Source organism: Hippocampus guttulatus, chromosome 4 (genome assembly GCF_054856545.1).
Source record: "Hippocampus guttulatus isolate MCC_2025c chromosome 4, RoL_Hgut_1.0, whole genome shotgun sequence".
In the NCBI taxonomy this organism is placed as follows: Eukaryota; Metazoa; Chordata; class Actinopteri; order Syngnathiformes; family Syngnathidae; genus Hippocampus; species Hippocampus guttulatus.
In genome coordinates this window covers 4354699-4380417 of record NC_141264.1, presented here as the reverse complement: position 1 = coordinate 4380417, position 25719 = coordinate 4354699, and the positions used below count along the sequence as shown (strand labels likewise).

The window sequence follows — 25719 nt, the reverse complement described above, 5'->3', positions numbered from 1 at the left end:
TGGCTTCTGGTTTTTGAAATGTAAATTACATCATAACTTCTCCTCAGCTGCCGGTTAACCTGACTGATCTTCGACCCACTTTTCTCCAGATTGTCGCTACGTTTCTCCATTTTCTGTAATCTCTACTGTTATTTTCTTTTCTTTCTTGCCGCTATTTTTTTATTTTTCTTCTTCGTGCTACCGCTATTTTTATTTTTCTTCTTCGTGACGGGTTCACTTTGGCCTGGGGAGTCAAGTTCAGCATTCGCTTCGATGATATCTGGCGCCATCTAGCGTCGCGAATGGGTATAATGTCTAGACCCCGAATATAAGACGACCCCCACTTTTTCAGTCTTATTTCAATGCAAAAAACAGCGTCTTATATTTGGGCCAATACGGTAGTACATGAAAGGGATAACCTACAGTGGTGTGTGACTTGCATCGCCAGAAGTTATTAGCAGTCTGACAGATCAGAGCAGTTGCGAAATCTCTTTTTTAAAAAATAATTATTTTCATTCAAAGTTTGTTTCATCTCCAATTGACTGATGGCACTGGCAAAGAATTGGAATTTGGAGCGCCAGGAGAAGCATTTTAACACGGTACATGTGAGCTACGAAAGTGACGTTCATGTATTTAACATGCTGCAAAAGGGCATGTTCGTTCCTACGCATCTGTCAGGTCTCGACAAATGGAGGCAGCAATTTCCTTTTCACAAGCTCATAAAATCTTGTATCTACTTTATTTATCTGTTTCGTTCATGTTTGTGGCAGTTATGGCTTGCTTGCTCATTATGGCATGCGTGTGTGCGTGCGTACGCGTGCATGCCCATAGGTGTGCATGCATGCGCGCACACGTGGTAATGGGATGCTCGCGGCAGGTTGGTTGCTTGAAAAGTAGATCTTCAGTCAGAAAAGGTTGGGCACCCCAACTATAGTGGTGCACTAACCTGACTTGTGTGCGGGCGGTGTGGGATCGGTTCCCACTCAGTGACTGTGTGGATGTGGGTGTGAATGGGTGTTCATCTCGAAATATGCCCTGCTACTGACTGGTGACCAGTTCAGGGTGTAGTCTCCCTACCGCCCGAAGTCAGCTGGGCTGGGCTTTACTTTTAACGGGCTTGTCTGTAATTTCTTTTATAATCTTGTGAGACAACTGACTCCTTCACTTCCTCCATGGTCCATGTTTAGTGTCGTACACCTCAAACAGCACAGAGATTACTTGTCACCCTGACTGACTGATAACAATTTTGAAGACAGCCGTTACGCCAATTGGAGGACACACCTTGGTTGAACATGTCCCTTTGGTTGAATTATTTTCAATCTTTTCGAGAGGTACCATTTTTTTGTATCCATGCCTGTTTCATGAGTTTGTTCGTTTGTTTTTTTTCCAATTAATTCTGTTGAAGCACTGTTCCAAAGCAATTTCCGCTCAATTTCTTATTTCTGTGACCACTGTGACGTCTTCTTTCATTAAAAGATGGGGACCAAAAACTTAGTCCATACAATGTTGATATTTTTAGATTGAGAAAGGCTAACATTCGGGGAAGCAACTCCACCATCAGCCTGGTGGGAGCGAGCAATTTGCATTGTAAAAACCACTGAGTGATATAATCTGACGTGTATGCGTGTCACTTTGCATCTGAGAGGCAGCATGATAAGGCGAACAATGATCCATAGATACAAAGTCATTCAAAAAGACTCAAAGATGGCAGGGATTCCAATTTTTAATCTTTTTGGTGCTTTAATTCCCTTGACATCAACCACAGGCCATAATTTACAAAACATACTCGTTCATACATGTTGAACAGCCAAATATTTTTCTGCCCCCAAATCCTTATAATAATTCAGATTAAAAGATCATTATTAGATTAAATTTCTACTATTGTGCCGTATAATTATGTGCCGATATAGGAGAACAGTACAGTAAGCCACTGCAGTTACAGCAGTTCAACCCAGCAGGTGAGACAGGACTTTTAACAAGCTCTTGCAAAGTGTCCCCTATTCACCAGTCATAATTCTAACTAACACACGTCATGTTGTTTACAACATTAATAGAGGAAATGAATCATTAACAGAAGGAACCATCAACGTTGAAGAGCGTATGAAAGGACTTGCTGAATGGCTTTACTGGAAGCGCACTCATGAAGGAATGAAAATAACCCCCCCCCCCCCCCCCCCCAAATGTAGAAAAAAAGGGCTACGATGTCTCCAAAGGGAGTTAACTGCTTCAAATTATGGCACTAAAATGTAGTAAGTGATGTATTCCGGAATTAAGTTTGACGCACGACTTTCACTCAAGTGGTTATCCAAATTTATATCGGTTGGCGAGTTGAGGAATCAGGAGTATAAATCTGGCAATAAACAGGAATCTATGGTTCAGAAAAGTGCAAACATGACAGCAAAAAGGAGATTTACGATGAATACAACATAAGGCGGTTCCCACCCGCCTGGTTTGTACAATACTGCTAATGTTCACCAGAATGAAAAAGTTTTAAATGACACAACCCTTGCCTTGTACCTCTTTGATGTCGCTCGGGGTGGGAGTTGTACCGTCGTCCTTTTAAACGATATCACGTTTCCATTGCAGCGTGAACTCTCACCGAGAGTGAGTCCACTTTTTACATGCGTGACTGTGACATGAGGTCAGACAGTAACAGCTGGAAGTTTCAGAAAACAAACGGGGTACGATTGTACCAAGTGGAATGGCGGGTCAGAGGTCACACCAAGGCAAATAAAAAATAAAAAAAAATCCAGCCCAACAACTCACGATGCACTTTTGGCAAAGTCTAATTTGGTTCCATCAGGGCTACGAGATGTATTCATTGACAAAATACAGTCAAGTATTTGTGCATATTCTTATGTACGTATGTACATTCAGTCGTAATTTGCATACAATAAAAAGTAGAAGAAAGATAGCAGCGAAATGAAAGGGCTCTCCGCATGCACATTTCTGCATTTGTTCGTGATGCTGGTATGCTGCCATTTAAAGTGGACGCAGCCTTTCTCATCCATCCATCTTCAATATGACCGCATTTGGGTTGTCGGCAAGTCTACGGTAGACAGCTTTCACACTCGTATTCATGCCCATACACAATTCTTCAATTAACCATCGAAGCATGCACTGTAGGAGGAAGCTATCCAAACAAAACCACACAAGCATGGTGAGAAGATGCAATGGAAGATTTGCGACGCGATTCAAACATGGAACCTTTCAACCGAGGGAGACATGTTAACAAATAGCCCACTGCGGTACCCAGAACAACCTTTTTCCACTTAGTATTTTTTTTTCGAATGAAAGATGCCAGGTGGTGGCTCAGAAATCTCACACAAAATCTCTTTTTGCTCACAGTGAACATGTTGCATTCCCGTATTTCAGACTGGAGCCAATTCACAAGATTTGCCCAAACGACTCGGACAAAGAGCAGCTAACATTGCAGAAAACACAAGTTCTGAGGAAAGTATTTAGCGTTTAACAATGCAATGTTCTGAAAATGATGGTTCCTCTCAGAAGTGCAACACAAACTACATGTCAAACATTGTTCCCGTAATCAGGAATTCCCCCATGTTGACAAATTTGTGTCTTTGTAACCAATTTTGTCTTTTCTCCAGTCTTCCAGATGTCCAAAGGATGAAATCAATGATCAATGGCCCATAAAACCAGTGTGAAAAAAAAAGATATACAGTATATATGATCCTGTCAGATCTTTTCCCCGTAAATATTCCCGACTGCTATTTCTTCCATTTAGCAGTAGACCTCCAGGAAAAATAAATACAATAAAAGCAAGGATCAATTTCAGGCTGTTAAAAAAAATATCAAATTGAATGGTCAAATAGTTCCATATCACATCAGCCAAAAAAGTAAACATTTTTCATTTATAAATTCATCCCACAAAATGTTAGGCAGCATATACAGCACGCAGCAAAAAAAATTCTAAAATAAAAGTCACCCTAAAACAACCACAACAAGCATATTTAGCTACTTAAATACTTCAGTGTTTATCAATTCTCTTAACCCAAGCATGTCGTATGCGGTTGGACGTTACAAGTGTGCAAAAGTCAGAGAGAGACATACAGCTGCAGCCCATTTGTTCTTCCTCAATTCAGACTCTGATTCGAAACATGCCTTGGCTCAACTGAAGGCGGAACAGACGACAGTTGGCGATCCGAAGTGCAGCGCAGGTTGTTTTGGAGAGGTCGCTGGGTAACATGGGCTTGGTACGATGCCAGGTCCCCGTGCTGCGACGGAACTCGCGGATGTAGTCAAAACTGGTACCTGTGTGCACACAACAGGTAACGCGCTCAGATGATGAATCTCAAAGTTGCTTCCAAGCATCCAGTTCATCGTGTTTGCGTTCCACTGACCGGTATCCAAGTCTCCAACCACGTAGATGCTGCCTCCGATGGGAACAGCACCGTACACGAATGATGAGCTGGTCTGGATACACAAGTTTTGGTCATCTAGGAACATCCACCTGCACAAAACCACATCATCACACTGGTGACAATCAAGTCCAGCTGCTCTTGTAGTTGTTTTTTTTTTTTTCTGACATTTTGTTGTCACATCTTACAGCACTAGCCATGATCCAGATCCAGAGAGCTTACGCAACTCATCTCAAGGATCTCATTGTTCAATGGAATCAGTAAGGACAAGATTACACAAGAATTTCCAAGGCATTAAATGCACCATGGGACAGAGTGAAGACAGTAATCATCCGACAAAGAAAAATGAAATGGCACCACAGGGACATGAACAAGAACAAGAGGCGACTCGAGTGCCATCGATCACGGCCAGTGTGGCAAGCTTTACAAAACATCACAAATTACAGAAGTGATGACGTAACAGCAAGGGAGCAGAGTGTACCACTCGCAGAGGAACACAGCTGCTTCTTTTCTCTGGTGAAATCACAGCAACACTCATCTTACCCACCCGCGCCCCAACCGCGATCCAGCTGTATTTTTATTGATAAGAAGAAATATTAATATATTGCCTTTCAACGGACCCAAGGATGCTGAAACTATATTTGTGAAAGCACTGTTTAATTTTTAAATATCTTATCATGTATTGCCCTGTGATTTGCTAGTAACCAGTCCAGAGTCCAACCACAAACCTAATGGGGAACAGTGGCTTCAAAAGATGCATGGCTGGATGTATCATTGTACATGATTATACAAGGGATCGAACCGCTGCAAACCTAATTTTGTTCCGCACTACCTTAAAGTGTATTGCAGGGACAAACCTTTTTTTTTCATCTTTTTTTACTGCGCAGAGGGCTGGAACCTTTTTGCGACCATTTTTTGCAAAGAAAGTACAGGGTTTCCACTCTTCCACTTGCTTTTTATTTATGGTCCTTTTAAGGACTTTTGAGAGCTAATTTAGCCATTTTCTAAAGGACTTTTTCTCCATTCAGTAGGGGATTCATGGTGGATTTAATGTCTGCTCAACAATATGCGGGCTGAACAGAAAGCCACATATCACTAAGCTGGTGTTCAAATCATTGCTGCCAAAGGAAGGGCACATCTTTATTTTTAGGGGCAATCAGCTAACCCTTTATTTGATATACTGTATGTCAAATTTTCATTTTCCTACCTGTATCACAGGTAGGAAAATGAAAAAACTTGAATTCATTCTCAAATGAAGTACACTAAGAACAATTTAAATTTAGAAAATATAAAACTTAAATTTATTTTCAAATAAACAGAACACTAAGAACAGAGCTCATGGCCATATGGGTCACCTGCACACACATTTTCCGACAAAACTATTTCTTGGAAGGGTGGGGAAAATGACATACACAAATGAAATGAACACCACAGGTTTTTTTCTAAGGATTTTTATTGATTTTAGAAGTTTTCCCTGAAAATTAAGGACAATTAAGAACAATTGAAAAACTTCATTTTTAAGGATTTTTATGAACTTTAAGGACCCGTGGGAACCCTGAAGTTTTTTTTCCAAAAGGTTAATGTAAAAATATTTCACGTACGTATGAAAGCGCGTTGCTTCACTGAAAAATATCGTAATTCATGAAAAAAATATAAACCACCAATAAACTAATATTTAAAAACCTTCAGGTCAAGACCTCCTGACTTATAGACAAGACGATAAAAACAACAGATAGCCTTTCGTTGGAAGCTAAAATGAATTAAAATACACTTACTGACTTGAGTAGCGTCCTCCCTCAGAAAATGAATCACTAATACTGTTCTTGGATGTGGAAGAGAAGCCTGCAGATACAAACCTCCTCATTTCATCGTGGTAGAATTCAGACTTGCAGGTCATCATGTGCCGTTGCTCCGGGTTGTCGTTCTCTTGACTTCTCACACCGCCAAACACGTAGAGCTCCTTACTGACGCCACAGGCCACAGATCCAAACCTAAGCAGAAAGGGGTGGATGTCTGATCAACTTAAGAGTCATCATCATACTGTATACAGTACATGGTTTAGAAGCAAGACCTATGACTATTTGGAGATGAAATGCTCTGCATCCACCAGTGAAAATCCAATCACACCGAATTTTGATTGCCGATCACTTCATGAGTAGGCCGTGCAGTGTCCATCTAAGTCACCAAAAAGTAAGTCTTTGTTGAGTTTTATGTGACGTTATCAACGTGGTGGGGGCAAATTTGTTTGCCCCTCTGTCTGCATGACGCATTGGCTACACAATCTACATTAGATTTGAAAAATGTCATTTGCTTGCCTGCATGTGCTTCACAGTTTGCACTTGCTTTTTTTTTGGGGGGGGGGGGTTCTAAATGCAGCCACATCTCGCTCTGCCCTTAGTTTTCAAAGTGTAAAATCCAAACTTGCTATTGGCCTAGAAGTACGTGGGGCGGGATGAGAGTCAGCTACTTGCATTCGACAGGTACTCGTAAATTGGCTTATTTGAGGAAGACAAAGCATTTGACAAAAAGCATGGGACCGAAATATCCTTGTGACAAAAATGCATGTCTCTTTTGAATGAAAACTATGCCGGTGAAAAAAAGCTCAGTTTCAGCTGTGGTGTTGCATGGCTAAGTTCATGCAACACGGCACATTTATTTGTCAAGAGATTTAATCAAGGTACGCATTCTGACTAAAAAACTGTCATAACTATTGCTCCATCATTCAGTGCAAGTTTAGAGCATGAAGAATAGCTCAAAAACAAGTCAAACTGAAACTGTAGGTGTCGTGACAATGACCACGAAGATGTGTTTCGATTCTTGTTGTGTGATACCGAAACACAGAAGGTCAGACGGTCTCAGTCAACCGTGTACAGGTATTTTTTTTCGAAATTCAAAACACTCGAAACAAATGAAGACAAATGAATCTGTAACATCAACAATGAAGGTAAGGTGAAACAAACATTCTCAATGGCAAGTGTTTGCATCAGTAAATGTATCGGTAATAAAAAAGCCTCCTTAATTTATTACAAGCCTACGAGATGCAAAACTATGCGATTACCTTCTCTCCTTGAGCGGACAGAGGCCTGTCCACTGCTGGGTTTTGGGGTCAAAGGATTCAACTGAGTCGAAAAGTTTCCCGTAGGAACCGCCACCCATGGCATAGATCTTCTTATTCATGGAGGCATAGCAACCCACCTGGGGAAGGAGCGTGGGAGATCAGATTTACAGTATATATATTCATTATTTGGTCTGACAGGTTGCTGGTGCCATATCAGAGCAAACACAAAGCCACAAGATCAAACAAAAAGCCTGAAGAGCTGAAAATTTCAGCACCACCTCTAATCCATCCACCGTGTGTAACCTGGTTATTTGGAGCAATCACGAAAGAGGCACAACTCACTGCAGTCTGCGGCTGGCTGTCAATTCTGGAATATGGAGTTTCCCTAGGACTTGTGAATGTCATAGAAACCCATGGAAAATAAGACTGAAAATACCTTATATAGTGGAGGTGTAACAGGTATCGATCAATCACAGCTCACCTGTTGTCTGGGTTTGGTCATGAGACATGCCTGATAGGCACTCTTATGTCATTTGCAGTCAACGTCCATGCAGCCATCCATTTTCCAAACCGCTTTATCCTCACAAGGGTTGCGGAGGGTGCTGGAGCCTATCCCAGCTGTCTTCGAGCAGTAGGCGGGAGACACCCTGAACCGTTTGCCAGTCAATCGCAGGGCACACAGAGACGAACAACCATCCCCGCTCACACTCACACCTAGGGACAATTTAGAGTGTTCAATCAGGCTGCCATGCATGTTTTTGGGATGTGGGAGGAAACTGGAATACCCAGAGAAAAGCCACGCAGGGCAACATGCAAACTCCAAACAGGAAAGCCGGAGCCGGGATCGAACCCTGCACCTCTGCCCTGTGAGATCGACGCGCTAACCACTGGACCACCGGGCCACCTTGCAGTTAACAGCAAGTGGCAAAATGGCCACCCTCTGACATGGATAAAAACGGGTGGAGTTTGCTGCTTAATTAATTTCCCACAACCGCAATAGTAATCGCTATCCTGGGGGTCGGCAACATGCGGCACTCGAGCCACATGAGCCTCTTTAGCGCCCCCAGTGGCGCCCTAGAGCTTTAAAAAAAAATTCTAAATGGAAAACGATGGGAGGGAAATGTTTTTTTCGTTTTAATATGGTTTCTGTCAGAGGACAAACATGACAAACATTATTAATGTTGCTGAAAAAATGCGATAAAAATGTGTCGAATAAATATTAACTGTCAACATTTCATCAACGAATATTTGCGTCATAGCCTGCCACATACGTTTCTATTCGCAGGGCGGGATGTCAGTCAGGGCGGCTGTCGTTAAAAGAAATAAAAAATAAAAAACCCCAGCTGCCTTTCATGTACAATTCACTGAGGGTACTTGCTAAGAATGGGAATCTGGGCGGCCAAGAGAAGCATTTTTAAATGGTACACGTGAGCTACAATAGTTAGCACGCTGCTAAAGTGCGTCCCGTGCCTCGTACATCTTAGCGGCCGTTATCGCTGTTGCTCATTACGGAATGCGTGTGTAAGTATGCGTATGCGGTAACGGGTCAATCACGGTCAAAAGTTTGGTCAAAAAAGTTTGGTCACCCCGCCTCTACTGGATGAACCGCAGGGGGAAAAAAACTTTTAATCATGAATGCTCGTGTATTTGTAGCCAACTTAGTCATGTTGATAGAAGGCTAATATAGCTACTATAGATACATACAGCTTGTGATGCCTTCATTATTAGGCTTTTTATTTTTTGCGGCTCCAGGCATATTTGTTTTTGGTTTATTCTGGTCCAATATGGCTCTTTCAACATTTTGGGTTGCCGAACCCTGCTTTATCCCAATGAAAAAAAAAAGACTGTGGGGCTGCACACAACATTATCGTAGATTAAAGAAAAGTTTTTTTGACTTGACTTCCCCTTAAATGCATTTTCCTCGAGTTTTGGAGACTTCAAGAGTGTGTTTTTTTTCTTCATAAGAGAAGCAACCAAACTCCACCGTTGCCAGACTGAAGAAGACTGGAGACTGTTGTCAAATGGACTAAACATTTGGCATGTGCTCTCAAATGATCACGATCATGCTGTCAGTCTCTTGGTAGGCTCCCTGCCCACTTTTCTTCTCATATTATGAATTTTATTTTTGTACCCTCTCCTGACTGACACCTTTGAACAATGAGTTGCTTTGGAGGCTCCTGCGGACCATGGCTTGTGCTGTCAGATGCGACTACAAAAAAAATGATGGGAAAAGCCCTCAGAACAGATTACATTTATTTGGGGTTCATAAGAGGCACTTTAAATGATGGCAGGTGTGCACCAAGTCGCATTTAACATGAGATTGGATGTGACTGGAGAATTGTAATCTGCTACAATCCCGGTTATAGGTTGTGCAGTGCACATTTATGCAGCCACATTATTGCAGTTGATTTTTTTTTTAACTTTCCCTCCCCCCAAAAAATTATACATATATTATATACTGTATATATATATTTTTTAATCAATTTATCAATTATTATTTATTAATCAATTTATAATGGCGCATTGTCAATGCGCCATTATAAATTGCAGGGTGAGCAGATTTATTTGATACATTTTTGTATCTTTGTCATTTTATTTCTTGACCATTAATTTAATACTAACGAAATAAAATGACAAAAAGAAATGTAAAATAAAATTCATTTACTCACCAATGTAGTGAGTGCCTGTTCACTGAGGTGCAGATCTACGCGAGTGTCCCCAAACGTTTTTAAACGCACCGGAGCTTATAAATGCCCAGCTGTGCTCTGATGTTTCCTTGCTGCCTTGGTAAAACAATCCAGTGTGGCTCCAAACACCAAATCGGTCAGTTGCAAGCAATAGGCATTCCTCGCAGTACAATTTACAGCGTTTCTCAGAGGCTGTGAGCCATGGGTACCGTTCATAATTGCTCGTCTGAAAATGACGGACAAACCCTTTTTCTTGCTGGGACAGGCTAGCTAGCGCAGGAGTTAGGCGACCTCTTCGCACAATATCCAACTTTTTGTGGAAGGCCCATCTTGAGAATTGTGTGGAAAGTAGTTCTGCAACCAGATCAACGTCTTCTCCTTCGGCCATTTTGGGTTAAAATGCAGTGATAGCTCTCGCAGGCGCTAATCCAATCTTTTTTTTTTTTAAAGAATCTTTCTTGAACAAGTCAGGATACAATTCTCAGTAAACAGAAAAGCCGCCAATCCAATCACTAAACGCGCATGGCCAGTCTCGACGTAAGGCCTTCTAGCTGGCCCGAGTACGCAGACGAGTCTATTGCAACCTGACTGTGCCCGTTCACTTGCAGCGTACAGGGGCCTGCTCTGTTTAATCTGAAGGCCCCGAGCAAGTTTAATTTACCTGGCAACACAAGCTAGCTGAAATATGATTGGTTAAAAACTCTACCATAACAAATAAGTTATTGAGTGGCTTTCAATGTTATTTAAAATAACATTGAAAGCCACTCGACAAATTGGAAATAATATGACGTAAAGAATACGGAGAATAATTTTGTTTACATATTTATGAAAATAAAAAAACTAATTAAATTTATGTGATTCTCAGAGAAGTAAATTTATTAAATTTGTTTATGAAAAATGTTTAGGCCAGCAGAGAAGGCCTTGCTGGCCCTGACGGAACACCACTGATATAAACAGTGTATATATATATATATATATATATATATGTGCGGCTGGATAGCTCAGTTGGTAAGGTATCGGTTTGGCGTACGGGAGACGGTGGTTCGAATCCCGCTTGGGGCAAAAATGGGCGCATAACACCATCCAGTGTGGGTCCTTGGGCAAGATCCTTCACGCTAATGCCTACCTCATACAATGATGAGAGACAATAAAAAGAATGACATGCCGGCTCATACGTCGCCCGGCCAAACAAGGTCTGCGTCAGGTGCTGGGGAACCAGAGCACCTTGATGAAAAATGGGCTACTGGAACAAAGCGGAGATGGGCGAGATGCGATAACATGGCTCTGTTGGAATGCTACTACTCAAGCAACCCTAGTCAGAGGGGTTACATGCAGAGAATGTGGACTAAATGGTTACTTCGAAACCCACAGTCACGGTTGACCACGAAACAACTAGTAGCTCAGTGTTCCAACATCCACAAACGGCAACTGCTGTCACAACTTGAGATTGATGAGGTACAACGCAGGTTCCATGGTGAAGGGCCCCAGGCTGTCAGATCAGAGGAGGAGGTCATACCAGAGATTGGGAGGCAAGCCCCAATGAATGCAGATGATGAGATTGGGAGGCCAGCCCCAATGAATGAAATGCTGAGCGAGGCAGCAACTGACCTGAAAGCTAAGATCATGGTGAGAATGAAAGGTGGGCAACCTAGAAACCGATTACAACGGCTATGTGAAGTACCACCTGAAAGTCTCATGGAAAGTGTGAATGCAGCACTGAGGGCGATCCCTACCGTAACGATCACGGAAACCAATGAGCTGATATACGCTTCAGCATCAGTGATCCTAGAGATGCTTGGCTATAAGAGCAACCATGGAAGCCATGAGATACGTTACCCACCATTGTCCAGCCGCCTAAAGCGGTACACGAAAGAGAATGAGGCCAGACGAATAAACAGGCTGTTCGCAACACAACCTGCAAAAGTGTACGCTCAGTGGCAGGGTCCTAACAACAGAGCTGACCCACCAAGACTGGAAACTGAAAGGTACTGGAAAGGCATATGGGAGCAGGAGGTTGCACATAACAGCAGTGCACAATGGCTAGTGACCCTGAGAGAGGAGCACAGCAACCTCCCTGAACAGAACCCAGTTACCATAACAGTGGCAGACATACAGGAAAGAGTCTCAAATATGAAAAACTGGACAGCACCAGGCCCGGACATGGTCCACACCTACTGGCTAAAGAAACTCACAGCACTCCATGAGCGCCTAGCAGCTCAAATGAACCAGCTGCTGAGGGATGGGACTCACCCAGGATGGCTAACCGAAGGGCGAACGATCCTGATCATGAAGGATCCCTCAAAGGGTGCAGTCCCATCCAACTATCGGCCAATAACCTGTCTCTCCACATGAGCGAAGCACAGAAGGGCATTGGTAGAGATACCAGAGGAGCCAAACATCAGCTCCTGGTTGACAGAACAGTCGCACAAGACTGCAGGTCCCGACATACCAACCTGTGTACAGCCTGGATTGATTACAAGAAACCCTATGACTCGATGCCACATACATGGATCACTGAATGCTTGGAGTTGTATAAGGTGAACAGGACCCTAAGAGCCTTCGTTGCGAACTCGATGAGGATGTGGAAAACCACACTTGAAGCCAATGGCAAGCCACTTACCCAAGTGTCCATCAAATGTGGCATATACCAAGGTGATGCACTCTCCCCACTGCTGTTCTGCATAGGACTGAACCCCCTAAGCCAAGTAATCACCAAGACAGGCTAAGGAATGGAGCTACGATCAGTCACCTCCTCTACATGGATGACATAAAGCTGTATGCTAAGAGCGAAAGGGACATAGACTCCCTGATCCACACAACCAGGATCTACAGCAGCGACATCGGGATGTCATTCGGGCTTGAGAAATGTAGTCGGATGGTGACTAAGAGAGGAAAGGTAGTCCGCACTGAAGGGGTCTCACTCCCTGAAGGATCAATAGCAGACATTGAGGACAGCTACAAGTACCTCGGTATACCACAAGTCAATGGCAACCTCGAACTGGCAACAAGGAAAGCGGCTATGGCCAAATACCTCCAGCGAGTGAGGCAAGTCCTAAGAAGCCAGCTCAATGGCAAGAATAAGACCCGGGCAATAAACAGCTATGCCCTGCCAGTGATCAGATACCCTGCAGGAATAATAAGGTGGCCAAAGGAAGAGATTCAGACCACGGACATTAAGACCCGAAAGCTCCTAACCATGCATGGAGGGTTCCATCCCAAATCCAGCACCCTGAGACTGTACGCAAGCCGAAAGGAAGGAGGCCGGGGACTAGTGAGTGTGAGAACCACTGTCCAGGATGAAACATCCAAGCTCCATGAATACATCAAGGAGAAGGCTCCAACGGATGACGTACTCAGAGAATGTCTCAGACAATGGGGAACAGAAGATGAGGCGCTGGAAGAGGGACCATCATGGGAGGACAAGCCCCTACACGGGATGTACCACCGGACCATAACTGAAGTGGCTGATCTCAAGAAGTCCTATCAGTGGCTAGAGAGGGCTGGCCTGAAGGACAGCACAGAGGCACTCATCCTGGCTGCTCAGGAGCAGGCCCTGAGCACCAGAGCCATTGAGGCCCAGATATACCACACCAGACAAGACCCAAGGTGTAGGTTGTGCAAAGAGGCTCCTGAGCCTATCCAACACATAACTGCAGGGTGTAAGATGCTGGCAGGGAAAGCCTACATGGAACGTCATAACCAGGTGGCTGGCATAGTCTACCGAAACATCTGTGCGGATTATGGACTGGAAACCCCAAGGTCAAAATGGGAAACACCTCCGAAGGTGGTGGAGAATGACAGAGCGAAGATCCTGTGGGACTTCCAGATCCAGACTGACAAGATTGTAATGGCGAACCAACCAGATATTGTGATCATAGATAAAGGGCAGAGGAAAGCCGTTGTAGTGGATGTAGCGGTCCAAAGTGATGGAAACATCAGAAAGAAGGAATACGAGAAACTCGAGAAATACCAAGGGCTCAGAGAGGAGCTGGAGAGAGCCTGGAAGGTAAAGGTGACAGTCGTGCCTGTGGTGGTCGGAGCACTCGGGGCAGTGACCCCCAAACTAGATGAGTGGTTGCAACAGATCCCGGGAACAACATCGGACATCTCAGTCCAGAAATGTGCAGTGCTGGGAACAGCAAGGATACTGCGCAGAACCCTCAAGCTTCCTGGCCTCTGGTAGAGGACCCGAGCTGAATGAGGGACGGACACCACCCGAGGGGGGGTGAGACGAGGATTTTTAAAAAAAAATATATATATGTATATATTTTGTTATTGTAAAGTGTCCTTGGGTGTCTTGAAAGGCGCTTATAAATAAAATGTTTTATTATTATTATTATTATATATACACTCTCTCTCTCTCTCTCTCTCTCTCTCTCTCTCTCTCTCTCTCTCTCTCTCTCTCACACACACACACACAGATGAAACACGAAGGTAAAGACTAGTCATATTTACACAGAGCATTGTAGTCAAATTACTGTAGAATTAAATTAAATTAGTAAATATTGGCAATATTTGGCTTTTGGAATCCATCCCTTGTGTATGGATGGATGTCGGCTTTTCAGTTTGTCGTACGGTATTGAATTCTAATTCCTTCCCATTAAATTCACATTCTGATTCTCATCCACATTTGACCGCAAGCAGGCGTCTATGTTGTCATCTTACCGGAAATAAAACTACTTCCTGCTTCTCTGTCAAAGGATCACCGTGTAGCCCTAATTGTATAATGCTATGGTCAGACCAAAAGTAAACTAGGCGTTTATGGCCGCACGTAGCCAATGTTACAATGTAAGGCCGGCGTGAGGTAAACGACACAACAAGCTTCCAATTGCTGCCGGGGATGGGCAAAAAAGCTTGGATAATGGTGAGTGCATTAACTTGTTTACAGCCGTTGAACTGTCAAACAAGATAGTATTTAGCATTAGCCAAAGTAATACAACCACTGGCTACCAGATTGACGAGCGATGTTCAAACTTTGTTTTCAGTCTGTCGAAAGATCCCCTCCTCTTCTCCGCTGGAAGCAATCCCGTGTTGTTGCACGGCAAACAAAAGCAAGCAAGACACACGGTGCGAGCAGATATCTTGTGCTCGTTCTGAATCAACCATAATAGCACTGAATCTATCAAATAAACTTCCCAAAGATAATGCATCTTATAACCTGGTGAGCCTTATGTAAGAAAAAGTATCAAAATAGAGTTATTCATTGATACTGCACCTGCTAATACAGTGTGCCGAATGGTCCAAAAAATATGGTACCTTGTTACTAGTCGGTATTTTGAAGCCAGTGTCATGGTTGCTGCGGCTCTCCTGAAACTGAGATGTATTTCATCTCAAAGTGCACGACCAAAGTGACGGCATGCCCACAATAGCACTCTTGTCACTCAACAAAGGAGACTGGGAGAGGGAGAAAAACCTCACACTTGATATGCAGCGCTACAGCAACACTCTTGAACTGAAAGAGTACGTTTGGCACTTCTTTGGGGAAAATAAATCCTTACATGGATCTGAAACGTTAGTAAAAGTTATGATAACACTGGGCAGCAGAACTGTCCTCAGGGAAAATGCAATTTGATTTTGTTGGTGACAGGCGACTTTTATGTCCTCAGTCACATTTCCCCACTTATTCTACCTGACCGTTTATAGGATGTGTTACCTTGCGGATCATGGTCATACTGGTCTGCATCTTCCAGGTTTTGACGTGAGGATCAAACACTTCTACCGTGGTCAGTTCACTTTCTGCATTCTCCCCACCAAGAATATAAATGAGACCATCCAGCTCCACCACGCCAAAGTTCTGCCGAGTCTGCACAAATCAGTGTCACGACATTATTCAGTGCTCGTCTGCGATGCTGGAGCTTGTCCAACGCGTTCATATTTTCGATGGAATTCAAGAGTGTGAAAAACAAAAATAATTCACTCAGCTAGTTAAACAAAACTATATTCTAAAGAATGTGGAAATAACCTTTAACTTGAAAGGCATACGAGGCTGTAAAACATGCCTTGTGCGAATAATTACAAATTGGAGCTAAACAAAAGTCAGAAAATGTACAAGCGATCATGCAAATGCATGCTATCATATTTTGAAAACATAAAATAGAGAAGATCAAAACACTAGCTCGACAACAAACTGGCAGGTATTTTTTTTTCATCTTTCGTGCGTGTCACCTTTAATAAAATACGGTCGTGGGTGCATCTACTTGGATGCATCTACTCAAGCAGGAACTGCTACAGAACTGGCGCTGAGCAGTCTGGCGGGTGTTTACACATCTGTCGAGTTACAGATATTGTCACCAGGGCAACATCATAAAGCATAAGCTGTAGTCATGACACTTTACAGGTGTGTAATTGAGAAGAAGGTGAAGGGTGAGTTCGATGTGTCCTCTTCAACCTCTGAGCCCTGCCGAGTGGTGACGGTCATAAAAATCTCAAGCCTCAAAATGTCTCCATGGCAACTCGTGGTGTGCAAGTTGTGATTCCATCAGATGTTATATAAACAAAAGATGAAATACAAATTGTGCGTCGTGATGAAACGGTTAACCGATAAAACCTGATATTTAGTTTAATCTATTGATATTTTTAAGTAATCCATCGCTCATTGTCCAAACCATTTGCATTGATTATAATTGGTTATTATTTAACGCTTTTATTTAACTTGTCATACGCAATCAAATAGAGCACCAAAACTAGCAATAGCATTGGCAGATAACAGGGCAAAGGGATGTGTTAGTTCTTGATATGATGGCACCGTGCTCAAAAATCATTAGGGTGACATAACCTAAGTTTGCATGTAAACAATTTAGGTTGTTGATTTAAAAGATACGCATTGGGTTAAGAATGCTCGCATCTTCTCTTCATTCGCAAACAAGGATAATATGGTCAAGTTGTGCATCGAGAGAGCAATCTGCTATTTTTGGTGTGTGTTGAAGCCTGCAGGAATATCAGGGGTTTCTAAACCTTTCGGGTCCTGGGACCCCTTACAGGGATGATTTTTTTTCAAGGACGCCCTCATAATGCAAACACCAATTAATCATTACTACTTTGTGCACCCTAAAATGCCATGGAAATTATTTCAATAGCTTTTAATGTTTCAACCTAAATATAGATGACCTTTTTAATAGAAAGGAACTGAATCAAATTCAATGTTTACCTCTTGTAACCAGTTGACAGACTTGCTTCCACTGACAACATGACCATGAAACAGCCAGTGTTTAAAAAAAATATGATTATACAGATAGCTGTGATCATTTTGGCCAAGATAATCCTGATATCAAACGTTCGTACTATTTAACCTCGACTTCAGTGAAAAGAAAAGATTGCAATTCATTCATTTGAAAATGCATGAATTGGTCAGCATACCTGTAACATTGAGGGGATGGGACTCCATGTATTGGACTCTGGGTCATACTTCTCACCAGTGTCCAAGACTATGTTGTTCTCGTCTCTCCCACCCACCACAAATAGAAATCCCTCTAAAACACAGGAAATTCAACATTATTCAAAATGCATTACAGTACTTATTTGTACAGTTTAGACCAGTGGTTGTGAACTGCTGTCACCCTGGGACCCACATCATCCTGTTGTTGCAAAGTCATGACCTACTTTTATTGAAGTTGAGAACAATGAATCTTTTTTTTGTGTGTGTATGTCAAAGTAGTCTTTAAAAAATACATGTACCATACCTTACATTTTTAAAGACAATTTAAAATAAGTTGGACATACTGCCAAAAAATATTTTACGAGCTATGACATTCACTAGCCATGAGCTGCATTGATTGTTTTTTTCTGAGTAGCTAGTGACTAGAGTGCAAGTAAGTAACCTTTCCTGATGCTTATACAACATTGTATATTCTACATGGGAACTTGGTACACTTCTATTCTGGGGGGAACATTAAAAAAAACAAAAAACAATACACTTTCGGGTCCCAACCCTCCAGTTGAGAATCACTGGTACAGTGATACTCCTCTACAACGAAATCATGTGTGCAGCAAGAATTTTTTCACAACAGGGGGTTTTTCACTGTAGCAAATTTGATCTCAGATGTAAACACACACACACACACACACACACACACAAACGTATGTGTACTCTTTATTTTTATTCCAATAGTGCATAAGTATGAGCATACACTTATTTGACACTTCATATAGTTCGTGTAGAAAGATAAAAAGGAAAAGAAATTGCGAAATTTATGATCAACATTCACTTTCACTTGCATCAATTTCTTGGATAATGTCTTTTATTTTGGTTCCGCCGTCTTTCATCTTGATCACTTTTACCCTCTCTTCCAGGATCAGAGCGCTTCTTGTCTTAGCTGCTTGACATCCAAAGGTCCGTTTTGTAGCCATTTTAGCAATGCAATATTCTTGCTGCGTCTGAAACAAACAATAACAAATACTTCCTGGACTACTGCGCATGTGTCAACCAGTGTGGTGGTTGCTGTTGCCGTTTCCAAACGAAACAGTAGAGGTCGCTGTTGGATTAGAATTTGTCGTAGTGAATCTCGTCGCGAGGCAAGAGCAGAGAAAAAGATTTCGTATAACGCAACATGGGTTTTTTTCGTTGTATGGGGGGCAGGAAAGTGGGAATGGTGTTAATGCATGAAGATTTTTTCACACAAGGGGGTATTTTCGCCCATGTAGGTTCCGTTGTAGAGGAATTTCACTGTATTGACTACTCATTTAACATATCATTATCAGCCCCAATTGAGGGGGAAAAACAATGAACTGAGTTAAAAGACAATTTCTGCATCACTGTTATGCCCTGTCACATACCAGCAGAGACCACCCCATGACCGATACGGGCGATGCTAATAGGCTGCAGCTCAATCCAGGCTTGTCGATTGGTGTCATAAAGTGGACACATGCAGCGAGTCAGAGCTGTGGGCTTCCTGGTCCTGTATGAAACAAACAAATTTGCACTCATCTAGAGGAACTACGCGCTCATTTTAACATTAAGAGCATCAAGCAAAGTTGTGAGGTCCACAGATTCGGGTCAAATAGTCGAGTCCAGAGTTCAAAGCAAACATGGTGAGGCAGCATTTAGTTGTTATGCTGCACACAAATTGAATAGGACACCAGTACAAGAGAAGTCAGCCCCATCTATGAATGTTTTTCAGTCAAAGTATAAAATAGGTGTTTTTGTTTTGTTTTTTAATCATGCTTATGATTTAGCTCTGTTCACAGGAGAAAGTCAATTTTCCTTTTATTTTATTTTATTTTTTAAATCCCTGCTATTAAAAGCCTACAACTAGTCACCTTTGTAAAAGCAGACATTACCTGTCAGATTAGTAGTTCACTAGCCCCAACCTCTCCACAACTGAATGGGGAATATTCATTCATTCATTCATTCATTTTCCGAACTGCTTGATCCTCATAAGGGTCGCCGGGGGTGCTGGAGCCTATCCCAGCTGTCTTCGGGCAGTAGGCAGGGGACACCCTGAATCGGTTGCCAGCCAATCGCAGGGCACACAGAAACGAACAACCGTTCGTGCCCATACACTCACACCTAGGGACAATTTGGAGTGTCCAAGCAGCCTGCCATGCATGTTTTTAGAATGCGGGAGGAAACCGGAGGACACAGAGAAAACCCATGCAAGCACGGGGAGAACATGCAAACTCCACACAGGAGCTTTTCCTGTGTGGAGTTTGCATGGTCAATTGTGTCCATCCATCCATTTTCCGATCTGCTTATCCTCACAAGGGTCGCGGGGGGTGCTGGATTACCCTGAGAAAACTCACACAGGCACGGGGAGAACATGCAAACGCCACACTGGGAGGCCGGAGCTGGAATTGAACCTGCAGTACCTCTGCACTGTGAAGTCAACATGCTAACCACTCGATACCGGGCCGCCCTGAATGGGGAATATTTTCCCCAAAAACCTAACGTTAACTTTCAAAGATGGAGTTACAAACCTGATTCCAATGAAATTGGGACGTTGTGTGCAACAAATAAACACAATACAATGATTTTACAAATCATGTTCAACCCATATTTAATTGGATACACTACAAAGACAATATATTTAATTATTAATGACATGATTTGCAAATCATTGTACTCTGTGTTTTTATTTATATGAACACAATGTCCCAACTTCATTGGAATTGGGTTTTTATCTTGACAAGAGATGTTCGTTCCCTTTGCTTGTGTGGTGTTATCTCCAGAGCAACATGGAGGGAAACTGCTGTGCAAGCTATGTCATCAAAAACAAGGCAATACAACAAACCTGATGAATCATTTGAACATGTCGCACCAAAGTGATGAGATTGGAAAGTATGAAAATGCAAACAGAGTTTGCACAGCCTGCCCAGATAAACATTCGCGGTTTAGCTGCTAATAACTATCCAGCAGCCCCCCGACAAATCTATCATGTCATCTCTGGATCATGCATATTTGCAAGTAGCAATGATGTTAAGGTAGTGCATAGGCTCGGAACTTCAAAATGTTTACATTTTAAGGTACATTCATCATTTCAGAGGGGTCCATTTTTAGTTGTACACCACGTTATTTTATCTTGTTTTATTGTAGTATGTTTGAAATTCATGATTTTTTTTATGTTACTAAAATGTCGAATTACTCTATAATTACCTTTGTTGTCAGAACCAATGATTTAAAAGTGGCAATTTAAAAGCAACGTGAGGTCGATTTTTATAGCTTTTATACTAGACAAAAGAAAAACAACAAATCTTATTTTAGCACAATGGTCGAACAAATTAAGTTTTGTGATCACTCTGGAGTCACGATTGAACTAATTTCCACATCTTACCTACGATCCTCTCCGCCGACAACAACAATGCACTCAGAGTAACCTCGAGGCTTGAAAGCAGCAAGAAGAGCTTCGCCTTGTAGCTGACTCTCCGCAAGCACTGGCTGACAGTGCTCTCTAATCACCTCTCTCATCAGTGGCTCCCCCAAGGCCTAAAGGGATATGATGACACCAGTTAAAACCTGGCCTGGCGAGAAATATTTGTTCAGCATGGAAACCTAAACCTATAATGAACTGAATGTGCAGACTGGACATTATACAACACAATGCAAAAGAATAGTCAGTTTCAGTACCTGTTCTCTCAGGTAGCTTGCATCCAAGCCTTGCAACCACACTGCAGACATCACTTCCCTCATGTGAACCTGCAATTAGATAAAGAGATTGGTTTAAACATTTTAAAAAGTCAGTACAGTGCTGCTGTTTTCTTGATATTATAATAATAATAATACATTTTATTTATAAGCGCCTTTCAAGACACGCAAGGACACTTTACAATCAGGAACAAAAACAATAAAACACAGATACAGCACATTAGCTGATAACAGGCAGAACGGTAACAGTAACAGACTGTTTAGCATGTCCGCTTCACAGTGCAGAGGTCATGGGTTCGATTGCGGGACCCGGCCTTCCTGTGTGGTGTCTTCATAAGATAAGATATCCTTTATTTGTCCATTCATGTTCTCCCCGTGCCTTCATGGGTTTTGTCCAGGTACTCCGGTTCCCTCCCACCATTCCAAAAACATCATGGAACACTCTAAATTGTCCCGAAGTGTGATTGTGAGTGTAACAGGTTGACCTGTTTGTCTACATGTATGTGTGCCCTTCGATTAGCTTGACAACCAATTCAGGGTGTACTCCATTATTGCCCAAATTCAGCTGGGATAGGCTCCAGCACGCCTGCGACCCTCGTGAGGATAAAGCGTTTCAGATAAAGGATGGATGGATGGAAACCTACACTTTCGAAACAAAGAAAAACTTAGCCATGTCATCACTCACTGCATCTTTTTACAAGATGTTGTAAAGTTTGAGAGATTTCGTTATTCATTCAAATGAGCAATTGTAAGGTCAGCTCTCATGATGTCGAACCTGAGAAAGAGCTTGGCGCATCTCTTCAATGTATCTGATGGGCTTGCCGTCAGCAAGTACAGTAAATGCACTTTTTAGGACCGAAACCTCAATCTCAGTTGTGTTTTGTTTGTTTTTAAATGTATTTTAAAATGGGCCATTATGGTGGTACTTAGAGAGCTAAATATTTTTTGAGGTGGGGCTTGGTGAAAAGTATTTGAAAAATCCTGCTCCAAATTATGCTACATTAGAGAGGTGTTGCTCATTAAATAAAGAAAATAGTGGTGGGCAGTGGAGTAATGTAATGTATGATTTAAACGTATCATTTAAATCACTAAGGGGAACAGTCAGTAAATTGTTACTATTAGAGGTTTAAAATTTGTGCTTGCATGACTTTTCTTGGCGTCCTCTGACCGATGGGAATGTTGGGTTGTTTGTCCAGATTGTACCTGCCATGCAACTGGCTGGTGAGCAGTCCAGTGTGTAATATTAGGTAGGATAGTAACATAACTATTAGTGGAGATCCACTCAACACAACCCTAATGAGGTTTAAGTTGGTACAAAAAATGTATGTGCAATTTGGGAGTTTGTGTGCATGGGAAAGTTCATGTGTCCTGTGAATGTGAAAATAGCCATATTAAAGATGTGCATATAAATCCAGCCTTGGTAGTATTTGGTCCTAAAAAAAATAAAAAATAAAAAGGCAGGACATCTGAATTGAATCAATAATAAACAATAAAAATAACTTCAAGAACATAGTAATTAATTAATCAAACAGAAGCTGGACTAGAGACCCTAATACTGCCTGCATCTTAATTCTCTACAAACACGTGATGGTCAATTGTATCCATCTATCCATTTTCCGATCTGCTTATCCTCACAAGGGTCGCAGGGGGGTGCTGGATTACCCTGAAAAATCCTGAGAAAACTCACACAGGCACGGGGAGAACATGCAAACTCCACACTGGGAGGCCGGAGCTGGAATTGAACCTGGTACCTCTGCACTGTGAGGTCGACGCGCTAACCACTGGACCACCGATGGTCAATTGTATGCCATAAAATATGTGGGAACCGTTTAGGGACAGCCTTTTGATGTCGACTGTGCGTGGAGTGGACTATGTTGCACAGAAGCCTGACCTCAAACCTGTCAAAAGTGTTCTGGATTAACTAGAAAAGAGATGGTGAGCCAGGTCCAACATCGGTGAGCACATACCCTGCGAGCGTCTGGATCGTGGCTTAACCATCGCACCACAGCCTCCAGCACATGCTTCTCATTACCGACGTTAAGCTTCTCCTCAGCCAGCACCTCGCAGAGTCGGTCATGAGACAACTCCCTGAACTCCTCTGTGAGCGCCACATCACGGAAATGCGTATGCAAGTACTCTGTGGCAGTGTAGTGGACATGGTGCAGGCAGTAATGGAGGGAAAAAAGACGAATGCCGATACAGTTCTCTGCTGTGATGCAGCTTTCGAGGAACTGGCAACACAGCAACTTGAGCTCAGTCATGAGGAGCAGGTCAGATGCTTGTACCATGTCCTGGATGGTGCCTTCACTTAAAGTGATCTGTATGGAAAGGTCAGTCAGACATTAAAACACAAACAAGTACATAAACAACACACAAGGTGATGTCGTACAAACCGAAACAAAAGGAACCACGCATGAAATCTAAGATGCTTCTGAAAGCATCTGCACTCACTTCACCACTGAAGATGAAGTCCAGAATCTGTTTCATAATGGGCATGGAGACCCCCTGCAGCTCAATCCTGTATGTTGACCCATCTTCTTTTGGAGGATTGTAGTTCAGTTTGGTCCTAGAATTGAATCATGAACATGAGCAGCCCTCGTCCTTTATAGGCACATTGAAATATTTACCATGAGTGCTACCATGAGTGGAATGAAGCTAAAATGTCTCAGTCATATTGCCTCACCTAATATAAGGGCTGGCTGCAGCCAGGATGTTTTTCTGAACAGGAAGCTCCTCACCGTCTACTACCAGCAGTGCATCATGGAAGCTTTGCTCTTGCCAGAACGTGCGAAGAACTCTGAGGAGGTTCTGGGAATGTTGAGGGTCAAATACCTTTGAACCAGGATCGCTCGATGCAGAATCTGGCATGTCTGGACTTGGGGAAGTCTGGTTGTGTGCTCTTAAATCCTGATCACTAATGACAGTTTGCAGATCAGTATTGTGAAAAAATAGCTCAATGACAAAAAAACAAACATAAAAAAAAAAAGGTTGGAACCAATCAGATTAAAGACATTGAATAAAAAATGGGACATATTATGCACACGCTTCAGGTATGAAATTAAAAGATTAAGTACATCCTATATCAGTGGTTCTTAACATGGGTTCGATCAAACCCCAGGGGTTCGATGGAGCCTCTGCCATGGAGGTTAAGACATAAAGTGACTCAACATGCCAATTAGTTATGACACGCCCACCTGGCCATCACTGGCTGCAGATAATCACATTACATTGCTTGTCCAATCAGTGCTGCGGGAAATTTCGTTCGCTCAGTCGTCACCATGTGACTGTCGTGATTGTACTTTATACAATTTTTAAAAACTATACTTAGGCCTTGTAATTTTATTTACTTTTTCTGTTTTTAATAAATGTGTTTCTTTAATGTCTTGGATTTGTAATGAAGGCTTCGGTGAACGTGCATATGAACTGGTTGGGTGAACCACTGTCCTATATTATCTGCCAAATTCTGAAAATGTTTCTACTAGCGAATTGTCCGGTGTGTCTGCCTCACTATAAGTAGCTAAAATAATCACCATCCCCACAACCTCTCAGCCAATAACTTGGCAGCAATGCTGGCCAGAGTGAAAAGAGACACTTTTAAATAGTAGCCGAAACACTATCATTTCAAAGCCAAAGGTTAAGCAGAGCTGCAGTATCAGTGCTAGCACATCTTAGCATTATTTGCATAGGTTTACATAGGGCTGATTTCAGCAAGACAAGAATATGGTGTGTAAATTGTGATACAATTCTTGATTCTTGGTGTAAGTTGACAATTATATCACAGGCATGCTATTAAGACGCATTATGAAGTATTTGTCGTCTAGATGTTATTATTTTTTAAAATATCCTTTATTTTAATAAAACGTGGAGCCATGCAAAAAGACAAACACAACTACATTAACGTCGCCCTAAAAAAACCCGAACCAAAACAAAAAAAACAATCCGAATTTACAACGACACGCCACAGGGGAGAATAGAGAGCACATTATCTCGACTGTGCTGTCTAGGAAGCCAACATGACTCACAAAAACCGGTTTAATAGACAGCGATTATTGTATACCACGCATACTGGAAATATACGCAAAATGGCGAATCAGTAGAATATGTCAACGAGAAAGACGAATTGCATATGAGATTAACAGAGAGTAACACGCAAACTACCAGGTGCCCAAATGGATTTTAGCCCATTTGTTAGTCAAAGACTCGGCTAGCAGAAGGTTTATTTTATTGTGATCTTTCCCCAAAATGACACATTTTAGTTAGCAATATAGTGCACACGAAAGTGCTCGCAGAAAAGGTCAATAACTGTGTGATTAATAAGAATATACTGTATTCCGCTATTACTTGATGTAGGTTTGCAATTGTTCAAAACTTGCAATGTCATTTATGAACGAATCCAAACTCGAATGTAACAGAGATATGCCGTACCTTGAGATGAAAAAAATGCGTCACTCTTTTTCATGGGTGCAGTCTTGTCTGTGCGAATAACCCAACTACATTTTAGACCGCACACATCACACTGTTTTGAGAAAATCAAGACAG

The 25719-nt window shown here is 42.2% G+C and overlaps 1 protein-coding gene across 1 annotated transcript; it reads right to left on the bottom strand.

Annotated features, from left to right (window-relative positions):
* Nucleotides 1-1684: 1684 nt before the first annotated feature.
* gan (gigaxonin) lies at nt 1685-25719 on the bottom strand. Its single transcript, XM_086108811.1, has 13 exons — nt 25606-25719; nt 23864-24094; nt 23632-23746; nt 23148-23498; nt 21163-21231; nt 20870-21021; nt 18876-18997; nt 17460-17572; nt 15757-15906; nt 7417-7553; nt 6215-6349; nt 4341-4450; nt 1685-4251 (listed from the first exon to the last, which is right to left on the bottom strand). Exons 2-13 carry the CDS (start codon nt 24046-24048, stop codon nt 4079-4081), a joined length of 1812 nt encoding a protein of 603 aa, XP_085964937.1. The 5' UTR covers nt 24049-24094; nt 25606-25719; the 3' UTR covers nt 1685-4078.

Excerpts from the sequence above, each read along its gene's own strand:
- gan (XM_086108811.1), bottom strand. The coding sequence starts at position 24,048 with ATGCCAGATTCTGCATCGAGCGATCCTGGTTCAAAGGTATTTGACCCT. Across the intron at positions 23,747-23,863 it reads GCAGCCAGCCCTTATATTAG|GACCAAACTGAACTACAATC; the intron begins GTGAGGCAATAT and ends ATTCAATTCTAG. Across the intron at positions 23,499-23,631 it reads ACTTCATCTTCAGTGGTGAA|ATCACTTTAAGTGAAGGCAC; the intron begins GTGAGTGCAGAT and ends CTTTCCATACAG.